At 35.8% G+C, this 16,184-nt stretch overlaps 1 protein-coding gene across 6 annotated transcripts in view; it reads left to right on the forward strand.

Moving 5' to 3' along the window:
- Window positions 1-16,184, forward strand: part of Cntln (centlein) — a 254,855-nt gene that overhangs the window by 57,925 nt on the left and 180,746 nt on the right. For all 6 annotated transcript variants that reach the window (XM_059254498.1, XM_059254499.1, XM_059254500.1 and 3 more), the window contains exons 4-5: window positions 6,910-7,044; window positions 7,641-7,820. In XM_059254498.1, the coding sequence (XP_059110481.1) occupies window positions 6,910-7,044; window positions 7,641-7,820 (315 nt within the window). The remainder of the gene's footprint in view (window positions 1-6,909; window positions 7,045-7,640; window positions 7,821-16,184) is intronic.

The raw sequence follows: 16,184 nt of genomic DNA on the forward strand, positions 1-16,184 counted from the left end.
ATGCCCTCATAGACATAGCTGGGCAGTACACTTTACTCACCTCCTAGGTACTTCTCCATCCAATCAACTTGATAATCAGGATTAACTATACTGTTAAAACTGCATTGGCTTTCATAAATGACAATACATTTCCACGTTCTGGGCTAGCAAGGGTGAATTCTGTGAATTCAGTTTCTCACAAAGGTTAATTTAAGTAAATAGATAAGAACATTCTATGTATATATTTATTTTTTCTTTTTTTGTGGCACATGTCTTTTTTATTGGATCCATTTAAAACTTGGTATGTTTCCCTTCTCTACTGGCATCTGAATGAACTATTCTATAATCATCCTGTGGCAGTTTTAAGGAAGAATTTATAAAAGTATGCATCCCTCCTCCCCATCCATATCTGGGCCCTCTGGGAGCAAGGCTCAGACTTGCCCACACCCTTCAATAATTTCTCCTAGATAGATTAGGCTCTTCTGCCTCCTACTGGGTCCGGTGGAACTCTCTGCTCTGGTCTTGTACTCTCATAATTTGGTTTTGTCTGTACTTCTTCTCTGTCTCTTGAATTTGACAAAATATTGATTTGCCAGAGACCTCAGTTCTCTGATGAATCCAAGAACTGTGAATTTTCATTTTGTTGAGGGTTCATCTTTCTTGTATGGCTAGAAATGGGGCTTTAAAAATCCTTCTATGCTGGACTGGAAAAAGAGAAGTCCCTCTGTTGAATTTTGGTTGTTTCACTGAATAATATTAAGTAATTTCCCCCCAGGACTTACAGTTTGTGAAATACAGTATCAATCAGAATGGCATTTCCTTGAGTTCAAGTCTTTACTGTGTGTCTAGTCAAATTGGTATAATGTTAGGGTGTGTAGGTTTAGCTTTTATAAATAATGTTCACAGAAGTGAAACCTAATATTATCACATATATAATTGATAGTAGACTGCCATGAAATTTCTTTTGGTAAGACTGTTACCAGTGAGTGGAATATTCCTTAGCTCAATTCAGACAAAAATTATGAAAACCAAAAGTGCAGCTCCTTGTAGTGTGAGTTCTCAGCTCTCAGTGTTGTGAGCTCTCAGCCCTTAGTGTTGGGAGTACTCATTTCTTAATCAGCCATCTGCTCTGTCAGCCATCCCAGTTCTTACCTACTAGTTCAGCTCAGGGTACTGCTCATTTCTTGATTGAAATAGTGAAAAGGCAGAGCAAAACCATTACACTAAGGATTCTTTGGGCTGATTCTGCAGCATGGGGGAGCTAGTATATAGGGTGGAGTCTTCCTAGACTGACTCTGTGAGGACATGTGGATTTAAGTTTATGTAGGCCAAAGGACCAGGCTGGTAAAGGCCAAAGTTTACTGCTGATTGAAGATGAATTTCTGCACCCATCCTGATTACTATTTGCATGTAGCACCAGGCTTCTCACTGAACATCAGGCTGCTCCTGCCTGTTGGGTCATCAGCACTTGAATGATGATGAGGATGCTGTAGGAAAAGTCTAGCAAATCAGGAAGGAAGCTGGTAATAGTAGATATGGCAACTTTAGAAGCATCAGCCTCTAGCACTGAGTAGATTATTGTGGCAGCAGCAGCAAGTACGAAGACAACTGAAGTGGCTGTAGTACATACAGTTGCTGTGGTAGCTGAAGATGTCATGGTGATCAAAGGGCAGACACAGCACTAGGGACAGTGGTGTTGCTGCAGCTACAGAAGCGATAGGTGTGTGTCCTTCTATATACTACCACATCTAATCTCCCAGATCCACAGACCAGTGTGGATGGAGGGTCATGTGTGGGCTGCATTAGCACTCAGGCTTCAGAAAGTTAGCAACAACACTAACTCATGTCTAATAAAAGTAAATTTAAACAAAAATTTTTACAAAAACCAGCTAATCAACAAAGAAAAAAAAAAGGAAAACTGCCCAAATGTAGGCAGAGTTTTCCTGTCCTGGCCCCCTGCTCCCAAATAACCAACACAGAGGCTTATATTAATTATAAATGGTCGGCTGATAGCTGAGGCTTATTATTAACTAGCTCTTACAACTTAAATTAACCCATTTCTATTAATCTACATTTTGCCACATGGCTCATGGCTTTATCTGTCCTCCAGCAATCCTGTTCCCTCTGCAGCTCCTGGCAACTCCTCTGACTCACCTTTCCTCCTCCCAGAGCCCTTTGTGTTTGGCTGTCCACCTATACTTCCTGCCTGGCTACCGGCCTGTCAGCTCTTTATTAACCAATGAGAGTAATATATATTCACAGTGTACAGAAGAATTATTCCACAGCATTAAATCAGCAACAAAGCTAATGCATGTCCAATAAAATAAATTTAAACAAGCATTTTCACAAAAACCAGCTAATCAACAAATAAAGAAAAAAGAAATAAAGCTTCCCAAACAAACAATAAACCCTGCCAGCTGGGGGGAGGGTTGAACCTTTGCAGTTCTGTCTCAGAAGTGTAGCTAAGTCATTGCTGATTATAGATTAAGTTATGTCGTGAAACATTTTTTTTTATTATAGGAAATGACATGACTTCTGATAACCTACTATACTGCAGTTAATCAAATGTTGCTCTTTAATATCTTCACTCCCTTCCCTCCCCCCATCTCAATACCTTGTAAGAAGCACAGAAACAAATGTTGGTTTTCAGTTGTTCTTAGTTTTCTTCCTCTTCCTCTCTTTTCTTCATCTTTGTTTTAGTTGTGGTTGTTTCATTCATTCTCTGTATGTTACTGAAGCTCTTATTTCCATTTTGAAAGTAGTTTGTAATTAATAATAAATAAACTGTACTCCAGTACTGCCTAGTAGGGTTTTAGGTTGTGTGCTGTTCTCTAATCCATACTTACTCCATAGACTTCTCTTGACCATGATTTAAATTATTCATTTCTTGGCTTGTCAATAATAAATTATTTGTTTCAGACATACTTTGTCTTGTTGCCCTTTATGCTTTATGGTTCTTCTGAGTTCTGTTTGCTATTTTAGTGTGAACTCATGTCAAACTCTTAGAAATTTACTATATCTAGAAAGATTTGCTGAAAAAGTATCATAAATCTAAGTTTATACTGTATATACCTGTACTTTCATTATTTAAATTAGATTTTTTTATTAGGAAAATATGCTTAAATTTATAGAATTATGAAAGTTTGAGAGTTTATCAACTTTCTGTCAGAAACTCATCTTTGAGTAACACTGATGATTATGCAGAAGAATATTACTTGTCCAACTAATTATCAGAATATAATAGTTTGGGCTAGCCAATAACAAACCTTACTGTAGCTGAAAGTTTTCCTGTGTCCTGCCAGGCCTGTGGTCAGGACAAATTTCTCTCACCTGCCGGTCCCACAGCTGCTCAGACCCAAATAAACACACAGAGGCTTATATTATTTACAAATGATATGGCCTAATGGCTCAGGCTTCTCACTAGCTAGCTTTTACATCTTAAATTAATCCATTTCTGTAAATCTATACTTTGCCACATGGCTTGTGGCTTACTGGTACTTTACATGTTGCTTCTTCTGGCAGCGGCTAGCAGCATCTCTTCTCCTCTCTTTCTCTTTTCTCTCTCTCTAGTTGGAATGTCCTGCCTAACCTTATTCTGCCTCACTATTAGCCAGACAGCTTTATTTATCAACCAATCAGAGCAACACATATTCATAGCATATAGAACAACATCACCCATCACCTTACTCTATGTTTTTATTTACAAATTAGGTCTGTGTCTGTTTTCACATCTTACTAAATCATACAATTGCCAAACTTTAAATAATAAGTAACTCACAGATGAACTTACTCCTTGTGTCCTTCATGTTGGGAGCTAATGTTTAGCTCCCTATAATGAGAAACCTTTGGTATGCATCCCTTTTTAGGGTTTGAACCTATTCTAGAATAGATAATACTCTTAATTTTTTTCACTTCTTTGGAAGGATAGACCTATAGATGTTTCTATTTCTGAAGGTATTTAATGTTTATATCTTTGAATTTATAATTCTTACAGGTATTGGGGGTTTTTTTTGCTAAGAATTTGTGCATATCATTGTTACATTCTATTTTTTTTCGTTTTCCTCCAATACTTGGTTTGATGACTAACTCAATCTAATGAACCATTCATAGATTGTACTCTTGTTGCTGAAATTCCTTCCTGTGGGAGGCATAAGCAATGTCTACTCCCCCTCAAGTCCCGGGGATAAGCTGAAGCACAGTTCTACCAAAGCTTATTTTGAGGAACCAATGAGTTTTTTGGGCTTTCTTATAGAGCTTGGGTGAGGGGTTACTTACAAGGGTGTGTAACACGAATCTTAAAAGGTCCACTAGCATATCTCTACGAAATCCTCAGCCTCAAGAGAGAGAGTTCCTGTTTCCTCACACTTTATTTACCTTTCTGTGTCCTGCCGTATTACTTCCGGATATTAAAGGCATGTGTCACCACTGCCTGGTTCTATTTCTCTCATGTATCCCAGTATGGCCTTGAACTCACAGAGATCCAGATAAATCTCTGCCTCCCAAGTGATAGGATTAAAGGTGTGTGCCACCACTGCCTGACCTCTATGCCTAATTTGGTGGCTGGCTCTGTCCTCTGATCCCCAGGTAAGCTTTACTGGGGTACACAATATATCACCACAGGGGTGTAGGTGTTCCTCCCCTAAAAGGCTTCACCTGGATAGCTTTTACCTAGCAGACATGATGGTTTTTTCATGGCCACATAAATGGAGCCAGATCTCTCCTAGTCTTCCTTGGCCTATATACTCCAGCCCTTCCTAAGGCTGTGTGCTACTAAGGCGGAATTTGGGATAACAGGTAACAGGAGGACCTCATGACCCTCTGCATCCCTCTACAGGGATGGATATATATAGTCAACAGGCCCAGCTGAGATAATTGTTTTGCAAGTGGACTCAGATGAACACTCCAAGATGGCGGTTCTTGGGCTCAGAGATAGTTGCTCACAACTCTATGGTTTGAAAAACTCATTCACTCTTGTATCTGGAGACATGATTAAGAGTGCTGTACCTGCATTGTCTGTGTACATTTTCCGTTAAAGGGGAAGAGCTGAATTATATAGTGAGAAGAAATGGATATATCATGGTGTGTTCATAGTGGAGCCATATATTCCACCAGTGTAAGTGGATTACAACTGTATCCACCCATATGGATGAATTTGGTAGAAAATATTGAACAAAAATAGTGAGACACAGAACTTGTATAGTATGATTTAATATTTAATATAAATAATGTTAAAAGTGAGGCCAACTAGATAATATATTAATAGGAATGTGTATTTCTTTAAACTGTTAAAAAGAAAAGGAAGATAAGAAAACAAGATACATCCTTCCAGTACAGCTGTTACCCCTGGAGTAATTGGTGGTGGTGGTGGTGGAGGGCACAGTTAGAAGATGAGGGGGATCTTTGGGACCTCACAGGTAATGGCAACATTGTGATATTTCATTGGGGAGTGCTTCTGCTTTTCTTTTTCCTCATTTTAACCCAATTTCAGACATTAGTTTTAGATGTATTCAGTATCTAAAATACTTGTAGTAGAAGTAAAATAAAAGGAACATTTAACAATACAACTTCTTTTTTTCTTTCTTTTCTTGTCAGTTGAAAACTGGTGCTGTCTTTAAATCATTCCTCACATTTAACTGCCATTCATTTTACCCTTGAATCTTGCTCTAGCTTTCATTTATCTTCCAGTCCTTTGGAGAGGACTTAATAAGGAAAAGATACTGAAATATAAAATGAATAGATGTTCAGAGATTTGAGCATCATTGTTATACCAGAGATAGAATAAAAGTTAGTTTCTACTGAAGTTTTTATTTAAAACAAAAACAGAGCCAGACATGGTGGTATAGACCTGTAATGTTTAGTATTAGAAGTCTGAGGAAAGAGGATTGCCATGAGCTTGAGCCCAGCCTGGCCTATGTATTAAGTTCATGCCAGCTAAGGCTAGAGGGAGACTCTGCCTGAGACAACCAACCAACTACAGAAATCTAAATAACAGTCAACAACAACAACAACAACAACAACACAACCCCATCTTTTATTCTCTTGTGTCTGCTTCTTGGTTGCAGACAAATGCTGACACTGCTGGATCTGACTTGTAGGCTTCAAATAAGTGTGTGAGGCCAGAGAGCAAGTGCTGGCTGAAGGGATGGAGATGTCAGTGAAAGTCTCAGGACTCTAGGGAGGAGATAGTAGCAGGATATGGGGTTTGATTTGAAGTGGCAACAGACCGTCCAGTAGAATTTGTTCCTGAAGGTTACAAATATGAAAGAGGTTACTGGGATAGGGTTAGGGCTGATGCTGAGTCCCACAGTGTCACAAAGAGGCATTTTCTGAGAGCAAAGCTATAAATAGAAGAAGAGACAGCTAAGAATTGAATGCAATCTTCTATTCCCCAATTAGGTATAGAATAAACATCTAGCTAGTGTAAATGATATTTAGCTATAATTAGTATAATCTTAGTTTCTGTCTGTAACAAAATATTTTGGTACCCAACTTGGCCCTTTTTATTTTTATTTTCTGAAATGATTCATTCATTCACAAAACCACACAGTTGGTTTCCTAGAACTGTTTTCTAAATGTTACCCAATAAGAGAATAATTATATCTTATTTTAACTATACATACATTTTCCTTGTTAGAATTTTAAATCAAAATTTGGTATTTTTTCTTTCCATATACTCAAATCTGTTTGCTTTCAATGTATGGTTTAGTATTTAGTATTAAGTTTTTGATTTGTTTCATTTTAAAATAATATATAGGCACCATGCTTGCACTTTGTAGGTGAAAGTCCATGGGTGTGGTGCTGGAAGTGAGAACTATGGCGTCAGACTTTACTATTAAAGCTAACATTAACAACTAAGATATAAATCCCATGAAATGAGCTTTTTTTTTCTTAGACGTGCCAGCTTACAATTGATTTAAATCCTTTTCACAGATTGAATCAGTCCTAAGACAGGAAATAAATGACCTTGTAAAACAGAAGACTATGGTTGATGAAGAAAATGTCTTCTTGAGGAAAAAATTCAGTGATTTACAGAAGAAATTTAAAGATAAAAGCCAAGAAGTTAAGGTGTGTTGACTCATGCATGGCTTTACAGTACCTTTGCTTTGAAGTCCCCCTTGAAGTTTTGCTAACCCTTGTGGCACAGAAAGTGACAGGCTTGCAGGAAAATTGCCTTAGGCCCTGCTGTACCACACAGTTTTCTCAAATGCAAAAACTCTGATAAAGATGCTTTAAAGCTAAGACTCAGAGCTTTATAACTTACAGATAAATAGTTAATGATGGGAATGGAGCTAAGAAAGTAGGAGTGTGAATATGTGGCTTCTAGTAATTAGATTCTGATGGGACTGGCATTATTAATTGATAAAACCCAGGTCTGGGAGGATATGTCTGTGTGGGTCTCAAAAATAGCTGGGGACAGCATCAAAGGCAGCTTGATCAATTAATGGGCTCTTTGCAAATGTGTACTCATCAAAGCTGTCATCCAGTGAAAAAATATGACCCATCCACCTGCATGAAAAGAGGCCAATAAAGTACACAGGTGACCTTGGCCATCAAATATAGAAGAAGCTGCTGTGGGGATGAAACTGCACAGTTTGTATTTGCTGATTAGTTCTCACCTTTCTTTCCCCTTGTTTATCGGCCCTTACGGTACTCTTCTACAGGACACCAAGGAGTGTGTACAGAATAAAGAAGAGCAAAACAGGCTGTTTATAAAAAACCTGGAGGAGGAAAATGAGAAATTACGTACACGCTGTGCTGACCTGCTAAATGACCTGGAGAAACTGAGGAACCAGGAAGCACACTGGAGAAAAGAAAAACACAGTGCGGAGGCGAAAGTAAAGGTATAGGACAAGAGCTGAACCCATGCTGCTGTCCTGGGCCCAACCTCTTACAGGAAGTTTAGTCCGTGTTTTTTCTTTAAATAACAAGTTAGATATTCAGATCCACCAGTGGGGACTAGCATTAATTTATATTCTTTCACTTAAGACCCATAGCTTTTTAAATATTGATGTTGCAAAGCAGGAAACTGACTTCAAATAGTTATCCTAAAATGTAATCATTAAAAAATAAAGGCTATTGCTTTTGAAATAAAGTATGTTTTGAAAAATATACTTAGAACCATTGGTTCGGCTTTTTAAAATTAAGGCTTACTTTTTCAAAATGGTCTAGAATTCATTACAATACATTTTGGAGACTCTTTTCTGGTTCCTTTAAAGTTACCATGTTAAAAAAACCCCACAAAACATTTAAAAATACATATGGTTCTATGAAAGTGTTTTCTTTGGCTTAAAGGGAAGAGTAAAAATTTTATTAGAGGATAAAAGTCTTTGTAATATTCTCTATAATATCCTCCCATCCATTTTGAGCATCATTTAGAAATAAAACATCGTTCTCTGGTATTCTCTTTGTCTTGAGGTTTTTGTTAATTTATTTTCCCATTAAATTTCAAATTTCTCTTTCATCATATATTTTATTGAAAAAGGCAGAAATAAGTAAGGCTAGTGAATATGGCAGTAATTTTGTGTGTGTACACAAGGAAAGAATGTCTCAGTGTATGTTTGCATATATCCATCAATACATTTTAGTTAAATAATGTGTGTATGTGTATGTTTTCATGTTGAATAAGTGTGAATGAATATTGATAAGGGGAGAGGGATATGTTGGGGTGTGACTCTATCAATTGTAGATATTTTATACAGTTCAACAATCTAGTGAACCAATGAGCCATTGGGGTTATTGAATCTTGATATATTTTTTTAATTTTTATTATTTTCTTTTAAAGTTAAACCTTTAAAAATTTGGTAGTTTTATAAGGGTAAGTGATGCTGCCTTGTGTTCCTTTACAATTACATGACTGTTTGGATATTGTTTGTATTTTTTGTGTCATTCAAATAATCAATTCTGTGGTTTGCTCTTTTGTAGCAATTTTGTACCTTGAATATGATTAATTGGCCTTTAAAAGTTTGTGAATTGATAAGAATCTGTGTCTCATTCCCTTCTTTAATGTTCTTGATTTAAGAATTTTATGTGATAAAAATTTCCTTCTCTAAAGTATTTGATTGTTTATACCTCATGAGATTCAATAGTTTATTGATTTAAGATTCAATCTCCCTTTTCAAATTTCCTTGTTTGAATGGATTTGTTTATAGACTATTATTTTTGTGATGTGAGGTATTATAGTTTTGTAATTTGAACCAATATTGGGTAGCAAAGTCTACTTTATTTTTGGTAAAGCCTTTATGTAATCTTTCACTAGGATATAATATTAAGAACAATTTTGTTAGTAAATTCCATTAAGAAGCAAATGGTTCCATGTTTAATTTAAAAACTAATTTTGAGAGAATTTTTATTCTACCACTCAAGAGTGTAAAATATGGTGTTACAGTATCCTCTAAACACTCTTTCTCCATTCTGGTTTATGTGTGCATGGACCTCAGCCAGAAGCACTCATAGGTAAGGAAAATATACTAATTTTCTCTCCTATATACATATTTATTTTCAGTTGTCTCTGGTAAAGTTATAGTGAGATTTTTAGGTTAGATTTTAAGGTTTTGAGTAAATTGCCAGGCTCTATTCTAAATAGCTGTGTATGAGGTTTTTTTATTTTTAAATATCTTTGATAATAATATTGTCTGCCTATTTTTTACTGTAATTAACCTAGTGACAGTTGTGACATGGTATCTCATTGCATGCTTGCTTTGGGGGGGTCTTGTTTTTTGTAGTAATGGGGATCGAACCTAGAGCCCTGTACATGATAACTAAATGCTCTACCACTGAGTTATATCCCCAGTTCTCATTCTGACTTTAATTTGCATTTTCCTTGTGACTAATGATGTTGAACATCTTTTCATGTGTTACTGATTATTTGCATATCTTTGGAAAACTGTCTATGTAAATGTACTATATATAAGTCCCTCACCAGACACAGAATTTGAAACTATTTTGTTGAATTTTTTGGATGGATTTTTACTATTTACTATTTTACTATTTTTACTACTAGTCTATATATATAATAGACTAATAACAATGAAAGTGTCTTGTTATATTGTACCAGTCTGATTTTTTTCTACTGATTTTACATAAACTATAAGGTGTACTGTAAGTTATTATATTATATATATGTATTATGTATAAGCTATTATATTATATATACAATATAAGTTATATTGTATCAGTCTTATCTTTTGTACCGAGTTTACGAGTTTATATAAACTCATTAGGAAACATGAGCATCATTCTAAAATACAGCTTTCTGTGGTATAATCATTGTCTTGAGGATTTTGTTTATTTTCCCATTAAATGTCAAATTTCTCTTTTACCGTGTATTTTATTGAAAATGACAGAAACAAATAAGGCTAGCTTTTTCTCCTCCAATATCTGGGTCTATCAACTTATACTGTCATGAGCTAATGGTGTTCATTTAAACACAAAGATGTTTTTCATTTTTTATGACTCTTGTCTACTTTTGTTTTTACTGTTGATCAATTTTTTGGGGTGATATAAGAAACCAATGTATAATCAAAGATCATGAAGCCTGAATCCTATCTTCTGTTTTATAGCTTACTATATTATGTATATATAATTTTTTATCCATTCTTAGTTAACTTTTTTGTTTTCCCTCTTTACTTTTGTATCTTATCCACTCCATCTTGCTGGTCCTCTTGTTTCCCCCCAAATAATATTTTCTCTGCTTTCAACACACACACACACACACACACACACACACACCTAGATTCTGAATAGGAGAGAAAATAAGCCATGTTTTGTCTTACTGATAACATTTTAATGTGATGTGGGATATAGGTTCAACTTTTTTTCACTCACGTCTTTCAGTTCCACCACTTGTTGAAAATAAGTTTTTTCCTCAGCATCCTTGTTGAATACCGTTTACTGTTATATGAGTTTATTTCTGGAACTCAGTTCTGTTCCTTTGCTTATATGTCTACTCTCATGCCTTTGCCACACTGTGTTGAGTACTGTAAATTTGTAGCAAATTTTGCATATTGGAAGTGTGTCTTTGTGTTTCTTTTATAAAGTTAGCTGTGCCCAGTCTCTTCTATTTATGTGTGAATTTTAGAATCAGTGTTTCCATTTCTACAAAACAAGCCAGATTTCATCAAAGGGGAGAAGAAAGGCAATACATAAAATATATATAGTGTTGTGGAATATTAGTTTAAGATGTGTTACATTCATTTATGCTGTGGAATATTTGTTTAATGATGCAAAGATATGTTACATTCTTTTATGTTGCACTTGTTTAACTCTTTAAAGCTATGTTACTTTGCCTGTCTGAAACACTTGATTGGTTTAATAAAGAGCTGAATGGCCAATAGCTAGGCAGGAGAGAGAAATAGGCAGGGCTGCCAGGAAGAGAGAATAAATAGGGGGGAAAATCTAGGTGTGGGAGAAGAGAGAAAAACAAGAAGAGAACTAGGAACAAGAAAAGGAGAGGAGGAGAATGCCAAGGGCCAGCTACCCAGTCACACAACCAACCATGGAGTGAGAAGGGAAGAAAGACATACAGAATAGAGAAAGATAAAAAGCCTGAAGGCAGTTTCCCCTTTTTTTGTCTAATACATAATAAAAAAAAGTTATAACTATTATAAGAAAAACTATATACAATAAGTACAATAACTACAGTATATATATATATATATATATATATATATATATATATATATGCAATATGCAATAAACACATCAACAATGTCTAGTCCATTTGCATTTGACAAATCCAGAGAAAATATTCCATTACCTATCCTATTTCGGTGAGTCCAAAATGTACCTAATTCACTTTCTATCCTAACTTATATTACCGACAGAATACTATCTTATGATGTCTTTCAAACTTAAACACTTAACACCTCTTAGTGAGTTTCTTTTCTGAATTTCTTAGCAAGAAAAATTATAACTACAACTGTCTAATCTTCAACTCCCTCAGAGACCTGAGAAGGAAATAATATTACCTAGTAAAACAGGAAGTGCAAACAAGCAACTTCTTGGTTTCTCAGAAAATTGGGAATTGATCTACCTCAAGACCCAGCCATACCACTCTTGGGCATATACCCAAGGAATGCTCAATCATACCACAAAGATACATGCTCAACTATGTTCATAGCAGCACTATTTGTAATAGCCAGAACCTGGAAATAACCTAGATGCCCTTCAACTGAAGAATGGATTAAGAAAATGTGGTACATATACACAATGGAGTACTACTCAGCAGAGAAAAACAATGATAGCATGAAATTTGCAGGCAAATGAATGGAACTAGAAAATATCATCCTGAGTGAGGTAACCCAAACCCAGAAGGACAAAGATGGTATGTACTCACTCATAAGTGGATACTAGATATAAAGCAAAGAACAATCAGACTGCAACCTACAGAACCAGGGAGGCTACATAGCAGGGGGGACACTAGGATGACTGTGGCTTATAATAAGTTTTGCTTTTACTCAATCACTGGGCAAGCCTCAGTGAAACATTTCACTATAAGGATAAGAATTTATACTGTATCAAGCTGATAATAGAAAAAAAAATAAATAAAAATAAAAAAAAACAAGCGACTTCTAAAAAATGAGAATATATGTAGGCTTAGAAGAGAGAGGAAAAGGAATATAGACAGTTATACAAAGAAATAGAAAGTTTTAAAAATTAGATCTTAAAAGAGAAAGTAAAAGTAATATAAAAAATAAACCACGTAAAGATGGAAGTCACACAGAGAGTCTGGATTATATTGTCTTTGGGATTTTTAACTGCAGAGAGAAATTTTATTGTAAAAACTGTGGAGTTAAATCAATATGCATATTTTAAAGATATCTTGATTTGAAAATATACATCTAAGGATATATGTTGCTTTGGAAAAGAGGTTCTGCTTTTGTTTCCACAGAAGATGATTACCTATGGATTGCTTCCAGGCTAATACGGTTTGACCAGCCAAGACTCCCTAAAAGGTCTCTAATGACACCATGGCCCAGATCATCCAACATCCAAAATCAGCTTTAAGGCAACTGCCTCAGAGAATACAGCATCACAGACTACTCCAGTGAGGACTTGACCATAATCCTAAAATTTTCTTTGTGTCCCCATAAGATTACCAGGGCCCTCTATCAGCAGGAAGTAGCCTAGAAAACTATTCCCACATTCTCCAAAACTGGATTATAGATATTTCTTTGTGTTTAGGTTGTTAGTTGCAAATTGTTATTGGTCATAGTCAATCTCTTTCTAAAAGAAGAAAGGGGGATATGATATAGAAGTGTAGGATATAGATATGAGAGAATGAAAGGGTAGATTATTGAATCTACTTTTAAAGAGCAACAACTTGTTTAAAAATGTTTTACATTGCTATGGATTTTACTTTGTTGATACACATTGAAAGTTAATTTTGTTATACTGTATGTATATTTCTACTCTGGCTTAAAGTATTTTGTTTGTGCAACTCATTTGAAATTGTAGTGTATAGTTGAGAAATACAGATTAATAATTAGTCATCTGTGATCATCAAACTTATACTCATATTAGTTAAGTTTTCTAGGTATACATAGATATATTTCAAGTAGGTAGGTAATCCTCAAACACTTCAAAGACCTACAGAATATGACATTTAAAATGTTTTTAGAACTCTGACTTTCTGGACATTGAGACATGTCTGCTCCTGGCAGCACCAGTCTACTTCAGAGAAGATAATGGGCGTTGAAGAAACTCGTTAAGGAATTTGCTTTTTTTGTGGCAAAAGTTAGCCACTGGGCAAAAAAGTGCCCTTGTGTTGGCTGCTTGATAATATGTTGTATTAAGTGGACATGCATGACCCATAGGAAGGTGACCACTGAACTTTGCAAGGCAAATGGTTCTTTAGGTTCTTGCTTCACGGAGGAGACTGCCAAACATTCTACAGGACATAGGGAGAAGTGACTAAAAAACTCTAGGCCTATAGGCTGAAGATGGATGCCACAACGTTGTAGAGGAACTTTGGGTAACTGTCTAGGCAGCCAGCTGTCTCTATCATTTAGATTCTCTATCTAGATTTTTGTAAGTTACTTACAATGTACTTCCTATTTACTTAGGTAATATTATATCCTTCTGAGATCTTTGATGTAATTGAAGAATAGACAGTTATAATTTTCCTTGCTTATGATAAAAGATAAATTAGATAAACTTTAAACTCACAAATATAGGATAGATAGAATATTTTCTTTAATTTTGCCAAATACAAATAGACTAGATATTGTAACTATAATTCTTGCTTGATAACTATTCTATTACATGTAATTTTACTATGTTAAATTTAAAACCTTCCTTTTTGATTAGACAGAAAAGGAGAAGTGCTGTGGAATGTCATTCTGTATGCTGTGAATGTATTGGTTGATAAATAAAATGATTGGTTGATAAATAAAATGCTGATTGGCCAGGAGCCAGGCAGGAAGTATAGGCAGGATAAGCAGACAAGGAGAATTCTGGGAAGAGGAAGACAAAGTCAGGAGTCTCCAGCCAGACAGAGAGGAAGCAAGATGACAAGGCAGAACTGAGAAAAGGTACCAAGCCACTTGGCTAAATATAAATAAGAATTATGGGTTAATTTAAATGTAAGAGCTAGTCAGTAATAAGCATGAGCTAATGGCCATACAGTTCATAAATAATATACGCCTCTGTGTGTTTACTTGAGTCCAAGTAGCTGTGGGACCAGCAGGTGAGAGAGATTTGTTCTGACCACAGGCCAGGCAGGACACAGGAAAACTTTCAGTTACACCCGACTCCAGCAGCATGTCTGTCTGCACACCACTATGCTTGTCACCATGATAATAATGGACTGAATCTCTGAAACCATAAGCAGGCTTCCTCAATTAAATGTTTTCTTTATAAGAGTTGCCGTGGTCATGTTGTCTCTTCACATCAATAGAAACTAAGACAGTGTGTCTTAGACTTTGCTATAAGTTGAGCATTTGTTATTGTAACTGGTAGCACCTGAATAAGATTCTGCCCCTGCTTGAGGATTTGCTTTTTGCCAATTGTCGAAACAGTCAATTTGTTTAGTTATTTTTCTAGTCAGTCTACAAAGGCCATTTTCTTTGCTACATTTTGTCACTGAAATCTCTGTCCTTTGACTCATGTTCAGCTGTTGGCTGGATGTGGTGACACAACCCTGTGATTCCAGTGCTCAGGAGGGTGAGGTTGTTTACTTCATGGTAAGTTGTAGACCGCCTGGGCTATAGAATGGAATTTTGTCCTAAAATAAAAACAAAAACAAACACACAAGCAAAAGCCCACAGACAAATAAGGGGTGGGGAAGGGATATAATAACAGGATTTTTCTTGATGCTAAGACGTAGAACAATTTTAACAGAAAAGGAAATACAAACATCTAGTCACATCTGCAAACTCATTTCCTAGTCTTTGTGGATTAACTCTGTGCTGATGCCATCTCTTACTATTTTTCCTCACACTAGTGCCATGCTCAAGGTTCAGCTAGAGGAGTAATGGGTTATGGTCTTTTCTGAGCAAGTAGCATGCTTTGGGAATGTGGCTAATTTCTAAATTCTCCTACGTGGATGTGGTTTTAAGTGGGCCAATATCTCAAATGATTGCCTGTGAGTTTTGCTCATATTCCTTGGGTGTTCTGTTGTACATTTAGATTTGTAATCTTTTGCCTCAAGCATCAGTGGTTGTTATTTTATCTTGTGGATTTTTGTAAGCAATGTTTACCACTTTTCCAGGTTGTGCTTTGAATGAAAAATAGAGAAAATTACCTTGCACCATTTCTTTAGGTTGTCTCTAGACAAGTTAAAAAGGGTAGTTTGCAATATTTTTTTGAGTAAGTCCCGTTCTACATCCAGGTGAACCAGAAACATGACTCTATTGTTGTAAATAGTACATATTCTTAAAGTACCACTTTAAAATGCCACTGCTTTAGCAATTCCTAGCCTTAAGTTCACCTCTGTGCTTGGGTGGGAGTGCATGAGGTCAAATTCAAAAACCAGTAAATCCATTATTCCCATTTTCAAGTTGTTTTTTTCTGGTTATCATTTGCCTTTCTGGCTTTAGTCTGAGTATTTTTCAGAGCTCCAATGACATTGCCCTGGAAGCTTCTGCTCTCTGGATTTCTTTGCATTTGTGCCAAATGAAGTTTGTTGAGCTCTTTGGATATTTTGTTTTATTATAGTTGTGCAGTTTTCAGCCATTATTTCTCCAAACATATGTCTCCTTTTGGTA

This window comes from Peromyscus eremicus, chromosome 2 (genome assembly GCF_949786415.1).
Source record: "Peromyscus eremicus chromosome 2, PerEre_H2_v1, whole genome shotgun sequence".
Classification (NCBI taxonomy): domain Eukaryota; kingdom Metazoa; phylum Chordata; class Mammalia; order Rodentia; family Cricetidae; genus Peromyscus; species Peromyscus eremicus.